Genomic DNA, 14,489 nt, shown 5'->3' with positions numbered 1-14,489 from the left:
CCAATACCCTTTCGGCTACGGTCTTGATAACGCCAGGTTATCGAGACTATTGTTCAGTCACCTGTCTGGTCATTTACCCAGTCACCTACGTGATCAGCTGCCTGGCTAGCTACTCTACAGAGTGAGGTGCTACCAAAATCCCAAATGGATATATCGATTTCGGGCTAGAACAATTTTCCATGGAAATCAGAGTGTTCATTATTCTACTCCAATAGCCAGACACCAATGCCGAAGAACTATCAAATATCTGAAAGGTCAGTGAGGGGGTGTAGTCTGAGGCAAAAGGATTGTGACTGTATCAATTCCCATCTTTAATTCGTCTAATCAATTTACTACCTGAAGTATGTTCATACCCGTTTCTATGAATAGGCCAAATATACACTCCGCTATAGCAAATTCAGATAGGTAGCAGTACAAGGTAGTATTCTTCCTTGGATTATTCCGGTGGTTGACTTAAATATCTTTTTATTTAGAATTAAATGAGCGACGATCTCTATTTGCGCTAAGGAAGCAAGAAATTTCAGACCAGACGATCTTGGGAACAAATTTGTTTAATCCGAAATCCAATTACTCCGAGATGTTTCGTGTCCGGGTTGATCAGATAAAAGTGATTCCAGTGAACGCCCGAGAATTATCTGAGTGCACCACCGATTTCTGATTACCGTTCAAGTCGCAGCGATAGATGCTGCCGCCAAGATCGGTCACGTAGATTGACTCGTTCTTGCCATCGACTTTCAGACCAATTGCTTCATTGAAATGGCGAGTGAGAATTTCATGCTTGTTTGGTGCTGTAGTCTCTGACGGTCGGCCAAGGGCGTCAAGCTTCATGCGATTCAACGAGTTTCCACATGGAATTTCGCCACGATCTGTCCAGTATAGAAAGCCAGAATCTTCATCGACCTCGAGATCAATAGGCTCTGGAAGCCCGCCGATGATACACTCAATGTCGGACCTGAACAGGGCGGATTGGTTATCTGGCATTGTGATATTGGCGCAAAAGATACGGCCCTGTCCAGCTTTAGAGGGTCCCTTTTGGGTCCAATAAAACCTCCCGAGCCTCGGCGCAATGGCGATACCAACACACCACTTTCTAGCATCAGAAACATCTTTGGGGTCTTCAGGGTTGCCAGCATGCACAATTTTCTCCAGTTTACTTCCGTCATAGTCGCAACGGTAAACAGAAAGCCCTTCGCGGTCACAAAAGTATACCTTTCTTGCGGTGGTGTCCAGGGCCAGCTGCTTTGGAGTATTGATGACTCCGCTAGGCACGATCGTTTCAACCGAGTTTGACTTGCGATCGAAAGTAAGCACACTTCCATCATTCTTCCCAGGAACCCCCATGTTGGTCCAGAACAACCGGCCGTTGTGTGGGTCAACACTCACGCCATCAGGCAGTGACTGGTTTTCTACCAAAGTCTTCTGGAAATGACCGTCAGAAGAGTATTCAAGGACTGCTCCGGATTTCATTGAGGGCGCAGCGGCAGACAATCCGAGATCAAGAACCACCAAATTAGGCTTTTCAATGACACTCGCGGTCTCGGATTTGACCGAAGGAAAGAGGCCACCATGCGAGCTCTTTGTACCCAGCTTTCCATGTTTGACAAAATTCTCGTTTAGGTAGTCCACAGTATACTTGGGAGACAGGCCACGCTCCTTCGTATAGTGTGACTCAATGAAAGCAACCGTATCCAGGCCAACATCTAAATGGAATGTTAGGAAGTAAAAAAAATGGAAATGGGACTTAGTGCAGCCTACCATCCATTGTCTTGCAGGGAGTTGAACCTCCCTTGACAAACATTTCAGTCCACAGAGAATCAATTTCCTCTGGCACTGAAACACCTTCCGCCAGAATGGTGAGCGTTTCTCTTTTCACGGCTGCCCAAAGGCGATTGAAAATAAACCCAGTCGACTGCTTCCTAGCAACGTAAGGTAATGTGTTACCCTCTTTGCAGCGCTCAGCCAGAAAAGGAAAAATTTCGTCTTTGGTATGCCCATCAGTCATAAGCTCAACGACCATACACTTCGGCGGCATATAATAATGCATGTTCAGGATTCGCTTCATTGTCGATTCGGAAACCTTCTCAAGCATCTCCGAAGACCTGTACGACGACGAATTTGAGGCCAGTATGCAATCGGCCGGGGTTAGCGATTCGAGTTCCGCGAATGTATCAATCTTGAGTTGGATCTTCTCCGGAACAGCTTCGATGACAAGCCAAGCGTTCTCCACGGCCTCTCGCATGTTCTCGAATGCATGTGCAGTACCGACTGTCTTGCCCGTCTTCTTGGCGTATGAATGAACATTATCTTGGATGTAAGATATTCCATCCTGTCGCTGCTGATGACTAGGATCTCGTATGTGTACATTGAAGCCCGTCGATGCCCAGATACATCCTGTGATAGCTGTCAGTCATGAATCCCGGTGTGCATGCTTGTATGGGACGCTAACCGATTCGTCTCCCTAGCACACCAGCACCAAGAATAGCGACAGGTCTGGACCTATAGTCCCGAGGAGGGGCCCAAGTTTGATGCATTGTCAAAGTTTGGAAATTGAGATGTGGAGAGTAGGAATGATCAGGTGAGGGTATGATTTCTGAGTAATGAAGAATGGTTGTGAAATGTGGTAACCCGGTGCTGAGATATTCCATTTTCTCGAGAAGGTATGAGAAGGGGTTAATATATCTCACCAAGTCTCGACATATCCGTGGTTCTACGGAATTATGACCAGTGACGCTCAAGACTACAAGTCCATCCCGAGGCCTTCTATTACTCGGCATGCCGAAACGGTTTGCCGCTTATGCGCGGCTTCCTTTTGGCTCGGAACAACAACCTCGGGACCCGAGAAAGTTTGCCTCGACCTCGGAAAGCTTACCTCGGAAAGACTGGTCCTTCTGGAAAGGTGGTTGAGCACTTTATGTACATGAGGTCGAATTACATTTTCAGTGTCGCTGGTGCAACCGGATTCTAGGAATTGTGCTCCTTAGAGCAGTGTGACACTGCACCGGGTGCCAAATATATATTTCCGAATCCAGGCGGGTTTAATGTTTCCACTAAGACAATACACACTAGTGTTCAGTGATGCGTCACAATATGATGATCTTTGGCAACATTAGCCAAGAAACGATGAACCTTTGTTAGTGTTACAAATAAATAGATGATCTCGATGTCATAAAAATACAACAACGACAATACAATATAACAAACGAACAGAGAAGCCGTGGTAAAAGAAGGCATGAGATTATCTAGAAAGTCTATTGGAAAAGCCTTCAGGAATACAAAAGCCATAGAAAGATAAATGATAAATGACAACCACAAGCTTAAAAATTCCACAAAGAGCCCGAGAGAGAGAGAGAGAGAGAGAGAGAGAAGAAGGTATAACATCTCAAAAGCAAAATATCTGATCTGCCATTTTCGCGACAGGGCCTGGTGCTTCGAATCCCAGGCTGCACAGTGCTTTCTTTGAGGCATTGACCATACCAGGGGGGCCGCACAACATGATCTTGGTCTCAGAAGATGGACTGGGTAATTTCTCGGTCATGACTTGTGGCGTGACATAGCCTTTGCCGTATTTCCAAGACTGCGAAGGATGATCCAGCATATACCACACTTGCAGATTTTTGGGATATTTCCGAGCAAAGTTGTCGAGTTCGTCCCGAAGAAGAATATCTTCCTCTGTTCGATTTGCGTAGATCAAGCTAATTTGCGTTGTATCTTTGTCGTCTTCACAGATAGCCCTGATGAGTTGATACATCGGTGTAACTCCAGTACCACCCGCAATCATCCCAATACGATTGCACGTACCCCTGGAATATTTCATGGCACCTTTGGGTCCTCGGAAGAGAACCTTTTCGCCAATTTCCAGGTTTGCGAGATAATTCCCAGTGAGAAGGCCGTCTGGGTAGCACTTGATGACCAGTTCCAGGACCCCTAAATCCATATTGTTGGACGTCGGAGTGTATGAGCGAGAAACAGACTGACCTTCAACAGTAGCTTTGATAGCCACATGCTGACCGATTGGCAGTCCGATAACATCTCGGGACCCAGGCAGTGCAAAGGTGAATCGATAAACATTTGGCGATAATTGTTCCTTTGCAACAAGAGGAAGCTCTTTGAAGTCACGTGGGTCAAGGAATCCCTTGACCAGATGTGGATCAGCTAGAGGCATTCTTTTGCTTTTGATATGTGACGGATAGCGAGTGAATCCGGACTGGATTTGAGTAAGCTTGGACAGCTTATTGCCTAAAACAGCACCAAGAGTCATAAAGCCACCAGTTGCCGAGAGAACCCCATTAGAAAACCCACCCTTGGCAAATCCAAGTTTTGGTGCGGGAAAAGTGTGAATCCAGCGAGGCTTGAGATGAGACACTTTTGTAAGGTTTTCTGGCAGGGAGATATGACCACGCGTGTAGAGGAAAGTGAACATGGCCACTCCCCCTCCAACGACAACAGCAATCACAACTCTGCCAAGTCTGAAGAGGGGATTTGTAGTAGTAATTTGCTGTGGTGCTTGCTGTACCACCCGGACTGCTCTGGGACGCGTGAACTCGCGAGCATCTTTCAAGCTGCCAACCAGATATGCAGCCAAGATCTCATTGGCGTCTTCGGAGTGCCCAATATCTTCGTATGCTTCAGTGGCATCCGTTCCGGCAACGTCACAGAGCACGTCTGCTCCACCAGGATGATCGCGAACGTAGTCGGTGACATTGTAAACTGAAAAGGCCCGTAGTCAGCATCGAGTGTATGGATAATGTAATCGTCTAATGTTTTACCTTTTCCGTGAATGGAAACCCATAGATCATTTTTCGACTTGTGCATTGCAACATCCTCGGCTGTATACTCTTTAGGAGACGTCATTTTCGAAATGCTCTGGAGAAGTGACCGTGACCGTGCTTGTGATTTTGTGAGATCAGGCGAATTGAATGATGACCCGAGGAGTTTCCAGGAAACAATAGTAAAATCGCCAAAAGGAATCGAGATGGGTACACGAAGGCGATAAGGCAATGTTCAAATACCTGAAGGTTGAAAAGTGAATGCTCCACATTCTAATGAGAGAAATTACCTGACCGAGGATCAATTTCCACACCTTGCATTATCGATCCTGGACACATCAAACTTTGCATGTCACCATGACCAGCGTGCCGTTATCCCGAAAATGGTTGCTTTCATTGGCTCTTTCCGAAACTTGCGTGGTCGGTGAGTTCCGAGGCTTTCCCAAGCTTTCCTCGGAACGTCCTTCGTCCCGAGGTAGGCTACCTCGGGAAGCCGAAATCCTACCAGGAAAATTGTAGGGCCCTAATTGGCGATGCAATTGTCAACCAATCCAAAATTAGAAACTGTGAGCCAGTCAAATTTATTTAAGGCCAACTTCCTACATACAAATCTTGATAATAAATTGCAAGATACTGCTTTTCACAATCAATGATCTCTACTTAAGCATGACACTGCAAAAGTTTGTTCTCCTAGATGATGATATTTCATCAGCTAGATATATTGAAATCGACCCGAAATCCGACTTTGTCAGCTTGAAACATCTGATTGCATCGCATTTTGCTATCGTTGAGCCTAATGGTAATTGGCCCTGCCGTTCTTCTGATAGACATCCCAATCATCTCAGTCCATGTTCTTTGAACTTACAAAAATGTTAGGAATTGGATTCCAAGGCAATGACAACAGATACCTTTCTGATGTGGCAGAAGTAGTATCTGCACACGGGCTCGTGTCTATTACAATCGATGGCCATGGTGTACGCGACCCACCAGGACCTACCGGCTTGCCCTATGTCGGAAATTACTTCGAAGTTTACCCGGATCATCTTGGCAACCATCAACGGCTTTTCGAGCAATTCGGACGATTTATCAAAACGACGAACATGGGGCGAACCATCTACCATACCAACGATCCGGAAATCTCCGCAATTGTGTTTACCGAGTCTGATTTCTTTACCAAGAAGATCAATGAAGCGCATCCACTTGCTGCCCTCAAGCAGCCAGAGGCTGGTGTTTTCCTCGGGGATACTGATACGCCTGAGTGGAAGGTTGCTCATAAATTCCTGCCACCTGCCTTGGGGCCGAAAGCCGTTCGCCACTATGCTCCAACAATGCAAAAGACTGTTGAAGATGCCTTTCAAGTCTTCGATGCCTTCGATGAACAGGATGAATCTTGGAATGTTTACCATTACATGCTAAAGCTTGGCTCACAAGCTGTGGGAAAATTGACCCTGGGACTGGATTTTCAGCATTTCGAAGCCACGGATGCTCCTTTGCACGAGATGGTCCACTCTATCGCCGAAATCCTGACCCTCAACAAAAAGGTCACCTCTAAAGGGGACTGGTATGGGCGTTTGCCGTTTGGTGACCCCCAAAGACTGCGGCGCATTAAAGCTCGCGTAGAGGCCATGGTGGAGCAATCGATTGAGCAGGCTACACGCGGTGGTGTTGCAGACCTTCCCCTCCAAGATGCTGCACTAAAAGCCTCGAATATGGTTGGTATGTGTTGCTGCTTTGCGCTTGGATTCCATCTTTTTCTAACACCGCTCAGATTATGCAATCCGTGCCACTGATAATAAGGGAGAAAAATTGCCGAAGTCTAGTCTGGTGTGGGCACTCGTGGTTGCGACTGGGGCGGGTTTCACAACGACCAGCTCCCTTCTCTCATGGTTGATCTATGGCCTTGTTACCTATCCGGGCATGCAGGAAAAGCTGCTGCAAGAGCTGATCGACAACGATATCGACGACAACACAGAAATCACCGCTGATGTCACTGATCGTCTGGATTTTCTCGATAAATACATCAAGGAAACGCAGCGTCGGCACAATCCTTCATTTCAGCCTGGTCGAACGGCCAAAATCGACATGATCCTCCCAGGTGGTTACAGGTTGCCAAAAGACGCTGTGGTCATCCCTGCTTTGCATCATATCCATAACAACCCTGCACTTTGGGATAATCCCCAGAGATTCAATCCCGATAGATGGGACACCGATGAAGTGAAGTTCAGACACAAAGCTGCATACATCCCATTTGCAACTGGGCAACGGATGTGCATTGGCTTCAATTTTGCTTTGCAAGAGATCAAGGTTTTCCTTCCCAAACTCATTTATCGATACAAATTCAGCCGCGAAGGGGACGGACCTATTGAGTACGATCCGATGTTCCAGCTCATTCGACCGAACAATCTTTATGTTCGGGCTGAGAGGCGAGTCAAATGGCCTCCAAAGACGGAGAAGTATGAGGCCACGGAGTGATTGGTTGACTCTGACCTGGAGACTAGATGGCCCGAGTTTTCGTTTAGTCTTCAATCGGGTATTTGAAACTAGAAAATCAACTGCTCACCTGAATTGAAACGCATTATTGCCACAGGTACTGAAGAATATTTACATGGACTCCGATTTTGCCGAAAGTTTTTCTGCAAGTCGCTTTCCGGCCGAAGAACATCCAGTAATTAGACAGCATTGGAGTACCATTTCTTGTGTAGAGGACTGAGACACACCAAAATCACTTGCTGGGCCGATGACGCCACCCAAGGACAACAATAACCAGTTCGAGATATGGTTTCAAAGGACTTTTGGCTTGGAATATCCACACTCAACAGTTCAGATCACCAGGTGCGGGCTTTCATTTCATAATAGACATGATAGATGTTGTACCGTCACGAAACAGAACTCCGGCCGAATAATATGCAACAAATAAGTCATACCTGACAAGACAAGGCGAAAAACATGGCTAGCAGGTAGCCGAAACTAGCCAGCGATTACACTATTCTCGACACACCCACTTCTTGTCAACTTCCTTCTGACCAACGCGAACAGCAACTTGGTCCAATGTCGTCTTTAGTGTGTCCTTTGATACTTTCGGGAATCTAGAGGGAGTCAGTACTAGGCAGGTTTGCTGGATATTCATGGGGGAAAAAGGAAACATACCGCTTCTTTAGGAGTTCCACCACACCGAGTTTGCTCAAATCGCATCCATCGACAATCTTTTTGAACTCCGGAAGATCGTCAGGGGGAAAGGTCGCTTGGCTTTGCTCGTGGGAGGCGGAAGAAGTGCAGCACTAACAGCCGTCGCATCAGTTCCGGATGGAACTCTGAACACGTCCAGGGTTTGCCCGCGGTTGGACGCTGGGCCTGACGCAACCTTGTTCTTCGCAGTCGGTGGTTCAACGACACGTGGCTTTTGCCAGTAAGCCGTGGAAAATGGATCGACGGGGAATTTGACACTATCGGAGATGGGCTGAATCTGATATTGTTTGAATTCGTCATCCACACCATCCGTTGCCCATCTGATCCCACTGGAGACCGGCTCAAGGTCTCCCACAATGAGACGACGTTTGCCTCCTACCAAAGCATCGTCCTCATCATCCAAAAAACCGTCCATATCATCCTCGCCCTCATCACTGCCCTCGTCCTCCTCTTCCGAGTCGAGGTCTTCACCTTCCTCAGGCTCTTCCCACTCAGCCTCCGAATCATAATCATAGTTAGTATCTGGCAAGCCACGGTGGTACGGGTTGCGCGAGATTTTCACCGCAATCGATTCCGGCACAATGCGGGTATATGTCCCTTGATAAGGCGGGCGGACATCCTCCCCAAATTTCAGGGACTTCATAGTGATATGTCGCAGTTGATCTTGAGGCTTTGGGCCTTTTGTCTCCGTCAATGGTGTTGAACCGCCTTGAGAAGTCTGAATCTGGTGCAGAATATCTCGCACAGTCTTGCTCTGAGCGCCCCGGCGTCGCCGATAGGGAATCATATGAAAGATTTCGGAAGGACGGAATGGCAAATGCTGATGACTGTCATTTGTCGGATCCAGACTGACATCAATAGTTTCGCGAACATGTTTGAGGGCTTCAGAATCCCGCTCGAATCTATGGGGAGGGGCGACAGTTGTATGGGATTGGAGGAAAAACTCGGGAAACGCTTTTTGGTAATCGGATTCGGCTGGTTGTGCAGTCTCAGCCGTAGCCTCGTCGCTGGCACGTCTCTTGTTAGGCGAGAGAGGGACACCCGACGATGCCGATGAAGGTACTTGTGGCTTTGCGAAGAAGTTATTTAACTTCATTTGAGACTGTCCGACGTTAGTTAGAACGTTGCCCATGGCGCAGTATACACGATTGACAGAACATACTCTCTCCTTCTTCAGCTTCTCCTCCTCCTTCTTGCGCCTCTCCTCTTCCTTTGCAGCATCTTTGGCTGCCTTCTCTTCATCTTTGGCCTTTTTCTTCTCTTCGCGGTCGGCCTCCCGCTTTTTCTTCTCCTCTTCCTTTAGTCGTTTCTCCTCTTCTCGCTCAGCATCGCGTTTCTTCTTCTCCTCCGCCTTTTCTTCTGCCTTTAGGCGTTTTTCTTCTTCCTTTCGTTGTTTCTCCTCTAGTTTCTGTCGCTCCTTAGCGTCCCTTTCCTGCTGCTTTTCCTGCTGCTTAGCTTGTTGGCTAGCCGGGGAAAGCTTTCGTTTCTTGGCAATTGGAGTTGCCTCCGACCCTGCATTCCCAGAGGGCCCTATGTGCTGTTTTTCGGGGGGATTCATTTGGGTACTGGTGTCGGCCGAAGGAAGAGGATTGGTGGACGCAGGACTACCTTGAGACGGACTCATCATTGGAATATCAACAATCGGCATGGGGTTGGCAGGGATAGGACTATCTTTTGGGGGTGTCAAAGTGTCCTTTGTCACTGCGGGTTTGTCGGGGTCGTGGTTCTCTTGGTTCTCGCTAGGGTGATCTGTCAAAGGCCTCTTAGGACTCGACGAAGGTATAGCAGCGTCTTCAACTTCATGAATAGAGCGTTTTCGTGGCCCGGAAGATGGCGACGGCGGAATGGATAGGGGTGGTGGTAGTGGTGATAGACTCATGGCCGAGTCTTGTGGTATGAGAGGGACGTGTCGATTGGTGTCAGCGCTTAGGTCATGAGTCCTGGGACGGACAGAAAAAAAATTTCAGAGAAAAACAATTCAGAACGTCAAACGAAAGAGGGTCCAAGGGAGGACAGGGCGCGTCGCGAACGACAATAGGGATAGAGGTGATCTATCTTGAGGTCCGCAGGAGAGTTGACAGGGGACGCGTTAATCGTTTCGCGCGGCGCGTCCGATAAGGCACGTGTGGGCTTACTAAGGACAAAACCAAGCGCGCAACTAACTACTACATTTGTATGGGACTGGAGGATAAATTTCGTAGTTGATCGTGTTGCAATATTCTTGTTCAGATTTTCTAGATCACAACATTTTCGTGGTTAATGGGGCAGTGTCCACTGAGTGATTGGACTCCTCATATAAGATCTATGTTTGGTCAAAAGAACCTAACAATGTCCCCTGACAAACCAGCATAAAGAACCATGATCTAGACGAAAACAAGCGTTCATCAAGGAACTATCGTGTTACAATTATTATTTCTGTTCAAACTGCAAGCTATGAAGCATAAATAAGGCCGGGAAAGACCCGGATGCAGGGATCAAAAGCGGAGCGCTGAGCTAAAGAAGCCGATTTATTGACTTCCTGCACGAGTATTGTCGCGAGACCGATGTTGTAAGACTGTGAGCCACCGGGAACTGAGAGGACCAGGGGGGTATGGACACGGTAGCAGTCGAAATCAGATCGTCAAGATCTGGAGAGACAAAGCAAAGTAATAGAGTTTCAAGCAGTGGAGGTATTATGTGCAGCGTTGAGAACGTAATCAAAACACTTGGAGATCGTGGAACGGAAAATAACACAAAAAAGATCGGAAGAAGAGATGTAGAGGGACAAGCGCTGCGTGAAAAAAGTACGAGTCTCTGGGACGATCCTCAGTCGCTGAGGTCGGGATTAGCCACGAATAACCGCACGTTGGTCATGGAGGTTGTCCGCTCATCCACACTGCCGCGTCGCCGTAGCTCGTCCGCCTTGCTGGCCTTTTGCGCTGCATGGACGGCCGCACTGGGGGCCTCCATGTCGCCTACCACATCTTCTTGCTCGCTGCTATTCGTTGTGTGGGTTGTGGCAGCATCGTCCTTCACCAATGATGAGACACGGCTCTTCTCCTCGTGAATTTCGGCAGGGGTGTTCTCGGAGACATCAGGGAGATCGGACTTTTCGTTTGGAGGTGTGCTGTTGCTACCCATGGTGCCCTGTGGCCGCTGGTAACCACTGGGATACCGGTTGCTACCCAGAGAACTGCGACCACTTCCCGTTCTTCGGTGCATCATGCCACCTTCAATGCTATGAGAGTCGTCGTCGCCGTCGCCCACCTCATTGGCACTAAGACGGACAGGCACCTTGGCGCCCACCAAGTTGGATGGCGAGAAGTCCAGACCAGCCTTGCCGCCGTGTCTGATCTTGCCGTGAGCGCCTCCTCGGCCGGCGCCGGCGCCGTGAACCTCGAGGTAAGCTCTCTTCTTATCCCGAAGGGCCTGCTCTCGCATCCTGGCATCTTCTGGTTGTGCGCGATCACACCAAACGGTCGCCTTTTGTCGCCGCATGAGGGCTACATATCCGAGCTGAGAGTTGGCCGAACGGTTGGAGGCGCTCCGACGGATATCGACGTCACCGTGCGCCATGGGGTTGCCAGTGGAGTTTGTGGATGTAGTTGTGCTCGACAGGCGTCGCGACTGGGGGAACGGCGCAGGAGGGGCCATCGTCTGCTGAGGCATAGGATGTGGAGGGGCACTTTGATAGTGCTGAGAGCCGCCGTACGGAAGGACTTGGGAGGAAGTGGTGCGGGTTCGGCTGTGTGTAGTCTGGGGTATGGCCGAGTGCGGTGCAAGGTTTCTCGGGGCATCATAGGCCTGATATTGGTAGTTCTGCTGAGGAGGTAGGGGTTTCCGGGGCGGGGGACCCTGGTGAAGAGGCATTCGAAATTCAGTCATGGTGGATGAAGGCTGGGCACCAGCCATGCAATCCTTCGTTTTCAGGTCTTGGGTGACTCTTGTTCACTTGCGCCGGCGCAGGGGGCCGGTAAGTGAAAGGGATAGTAGGGAAGAATATAGGGCACACGTCGCCGTGTACTGTCAGGCAGGAAGGCGTGGTGAGCGAGTCCGATGCGCGCGGCTGACAGGGAACGGGTTCTGCAGTTTCAGCGCCCACCGCAGGATACAGCCACAGGGTCCGCTTTAGGTCCGTCGAAGCGGGGGACTAGCGATTCAAAGTGTCGACCGAGTCGCGGTGTCAACCAATGGAAGGCAAACAATGGCCAGGAACAATATCGTTGGCACCACCGAAGCGCCGAGTTGGGCGTTGACAGATCGGAACGAGGGCTGAGGGTGGCCGCGGCTGGTCAATTGAGGCAAGGGCGTCTGGACGCGGTCGTCGAAGAGAATGCGACGAGCGAGATGTGCACGACTCGAGGGTGGTGAGAGGATAGAAGGAGGGAGCAGAAACAACCTTGGAAGTAGTAGGGAGAGAGGGGAGCGAGGAGACTTTGGCTATCCGCTGCCTTGTAATGTGATTGGACGGCGTGGCGGAACCCGGCGGACGCTGAGCCACCGTCACGCAAACTGAAAATTACAGCGATAACGAGTAAATTACGCTTACCCTCGAGTACTACCCTGGAGTTACAAGTTACAGCCTCTCAAGCTTACTACTCCGATCAGTCCTGGGGCTAGTCATGCCACCCGTCCCCGTCACAGTCACCTTCGCCTCGTTCGGCGAGTGCGACTGCGATCGTGAGTGCGCAAATGCAACGTGCCCGTATTCGCGGTATCCCCGATTGTGTTCCCGCAGAATGGCTGCCCGCTGGCGGAAGTGATTAGTGTGATGATACGCGTCATGCACCTCCAGACTCGCCCATCCCACATACACCACATACGACGGCTGGCCCTCCACCGACTCCACCATCCAGCCGCCCGTCACGCCAATGCAGCCAGGTACCGTCGATACGATGCTCGTCCACAGCTCCCACGTCTTCTCCCACCCGGCCTGGTCACGCGTCAAGTAGATAGCCGTGCCCGTCACTGGCGCCCCATTCCCCAGGCTTTTCGGCTCGGCTGAGAACTCCGAAATCATGGCATGCCGCACGACGAGCGACGCCGTGTCGCTGACCCCTAACGACCTGAGTTGATCGCCGATCCGCTGCCACGCCGGGGACGCGAGGAGGGCGAAATGCTGATGCAGGTTGTCGCGGACTGCAGCCTCGCCAACGGTTATTGCTTTTTCTTCTTTTACGAGCCATGCTTCTAGACTCTGTTGGCTCGGGAATGCTTCTCACCGATGTGTAGGTGGACCTGCGCAGGCTCCTCCACGTGTCGCCCCCAATACAGACGCCGGAATCCTGGCCATTGTTCCAGAATATCCAGTATCTGCGTCCACGTCTGACCGTGTTGGGAGGGTTGGTCCAGCTGGATTTCCTCCTGGATAGGGAGGACGATCATCTGAGTGGGGGCTGCTGGGCGGGTCATCTCGACTGGAGAGAGTTGCTTGTTTTGAACAGGATCGAAGGGCTTGGTTGAACTTAAAAGAACGAGGTCCAAAAAGCTTCCTATATTCTCGGATCTTGTAGAATGCAAATGTCGAGCTACAAGCTAATTGTATTGCCGAGGACCGATGACCGCGGGTGCTTGGATCGTCATGCTGCGGGGTATACATACCCTGCTTCAGGGGTGTTTTTTAAGCGATCGCTGAAAGAATATGATTGTTCGGTCCTTGTCGGCTGCTTAGCACTGACGAGATGCGAAAAGAACCAAAGAGTAACGAGGTATCTGTGTACACGCTCCCAATATGTCTGTTTTGTATGGGGCCCACAGTCAGGGCCTATACAGTGCTTGGCATGAACCGATCCCATTTCAGGGGGAAAGTGACATGATGACCGAAGATGCTAAGAACAAAGCGATAATTGACGGTGTGGCTGGTTCCCAATCAACAATGGGTTGATAATTGTACTATAATCTTTCAACCCCGCTTCCCCCGTTCTCCTTGTTCCCATTGTCACCAAGGAACAACGAACTTTAAACGAGGAAGTTGAATTTCCCAGCGATAAGTCTGACTCTATGCACTAGCCGGGGGCCCATGTCAAGTGTCCAAGCCCCAGGGCGGTAATCCTCGTTTTCTCGGGCGGCTATTGTCCCAGTATACCCCGGGATATTCCCGAGCAGCCAATGACCAGCACTAACCTGCGCAGGATTAATCTGCCGCGAGTCTTGGAATCTTGGAGTAGCTGCAGCATATCATAGGTAAGATGGATGGCATGACGTATTAGGCCTAACTGAGCGTTTGTTCTTTATGCTTGGCCGAAATACTATCTACCGTACATGGATGGGAATCTCACTATTTCTCACATGTCGTGCCTCCAGCCTCTGATAGATAACACCAATCAAGCCCCCTTGCGGCCATGCCAAGCGATCCCACCACCAGTGAGCACACAGTCGATAGGGAATTGGATCATTTTGAATCACCTATAGCAGATATCAGACTAGGCAACTTGTCCGAACGATCGATCAAATCTGGTGTTTCAATAGGGTACCATTCACTGTATTTGCATCGATACGTACAGTAAGGCGCCTTCGAGAAATTTAAGCCACAGCTGCTAGTCCAGTATTGCGCGACCT

At 49.6% G+C, this 14,489-nt stretch overlaps 6 protein-coding genes across 6 annotated transcripts; 1 reads left to right on the top strand and 5 right to left on the bottom strand.

Moving 5' to 3' along the window:
• Positions 1 to 597: 597 nt before the first annotated feature.
• Positions 598 to 2,531, bottom strand: N7532_006602 (uncharacterized protein; the record flags this gene model as incomplete). The annotated part of the gene is made up of 3 exons (XM_056619096.1): positions 598 to 1,700; positions 1,756 to 2,391; positions 2,447 to 2,531. 3 exons carry the CDS (start codon positions 2,529 to 2,531, stop codon positions 598 to 600), a joined length of 1,824 nt encoding a protein of 607 aa, XP_056475255.1.
• An 848-nt stretch (positions 2,532 to 3,379) lies between these two features.
• N7532_006601 (putative cytochrome b5 reductase) lies at positions 3,380 to 4,851 on the bottom strand (the record flags this gene model as incomplete). Its single annotated transcript, XM_056619095.1, has 2 exons — positions 3,380 to 4,707; positions 4,767 to 4,851. 2 exons carry the CDS (start codon positions 4,849 to 4,851, stop codon positions 3,380 to 3,382), a joined length of 1,413 nt encoding a protein of 470 aa, XP_056475254.1.
• A 784-nt stretch (positions 4,852 to 5,635) lies between these two features.
• Positions 5,636 to 7,238, top strand: N7532_006600 (cytochrome P450; the record flags this gene model as incomplete). Its single annotated transcript, XM_056619094.1, has 2 exons — positions 5,636 to 6,482; positions 6,535 to 7,238. 2 exons carry the CDS (start codon positions 5,636 to 5,638, stop codon positions 7,236 to 7,238), a joined length of 1,551 nt encoding a protein of 516 aa, XP_056475253.1.
• Positions 7,239 to 7,749: 511 nt separating this feature from the next.
• Positions 7,750 to 9,831, bottom strand: N7532_006599 (putative chromatin assembly factor 1 subunit A; the record flags this gene model as incomplete). Its single annotated transcript, XM_056619093.1, has 4 exons — positions 7,750 to 7,852; positions 7,914 to 7,978; positions 8,050 to 9,054; positions 9,115 to 9,831. The coding sequence occupies 4 exons, from the start codon at positions 9,829 to 9,831 to the stop codon at positions 7,750 to 7,752; spliced, it is 1,890 nt and encodes a 629-aa protein (XP_056475252.1).
• A 926-nt stretch (positions 9,832 to 10,757) lies between these two features.
• Positions 10,758 to 11,816, bottom strand: N7532_006598 (uncharacterized protein; the record flags this gene model as incomplete). Its single annotated transcript, XM_056619092.1, has 1 exon — positions 10,758 to 11,816. One exon carries the CDS (start codon positions 11,814 to 11,816, stop codon positions 10,758 to 10,760), a length of 1,059 nt encoding a protein of 352 aa, XP_056475251.1.
• Positions 11,817 to 12,507: 691 nt separating this feature from the next.
• Positions 12,508 to 13,343, bottom strand: N7532_006597 (antibiotic biosynthesis monooxygenase family protein; the record flags this gene model as incomplete). Its single annotated transcript, XM_056619091.1, has 2 exons — positions 12,508 to 13,070; positions 13,154 to 13,343. The coding sequence occupies 2 exons, from the start codon at positions 13,341 to 13,343 to the stop codon at positions 12,508 to 12,510; spliced, it is 753 nt and encodes a 250-aa protein (XP_056475250.1).
• Positions 13,344 to 14,489: the final 1,146 nt, after the last annotated feature.

The sequence above is a fragment of the Penicillium argentinense genome (assembly GCF_028826775.1).
Source record: "Penicillium argentinense strain IBT 30761 chromosome Unknown utg000005l_segment0_segment0, whole genome shotgun sequence".
In the NCBI taxonomy this organism is placed as follows: Eukaryota; Fungi; Ascomycota; class Eurotiomycetes; order Eurotiales; family Aspergillaceae; genus Penicillium; species Penicillium argentinense.
This window is presented reverse-complemented; position numbering and strand designations above follow the sequence as displayed.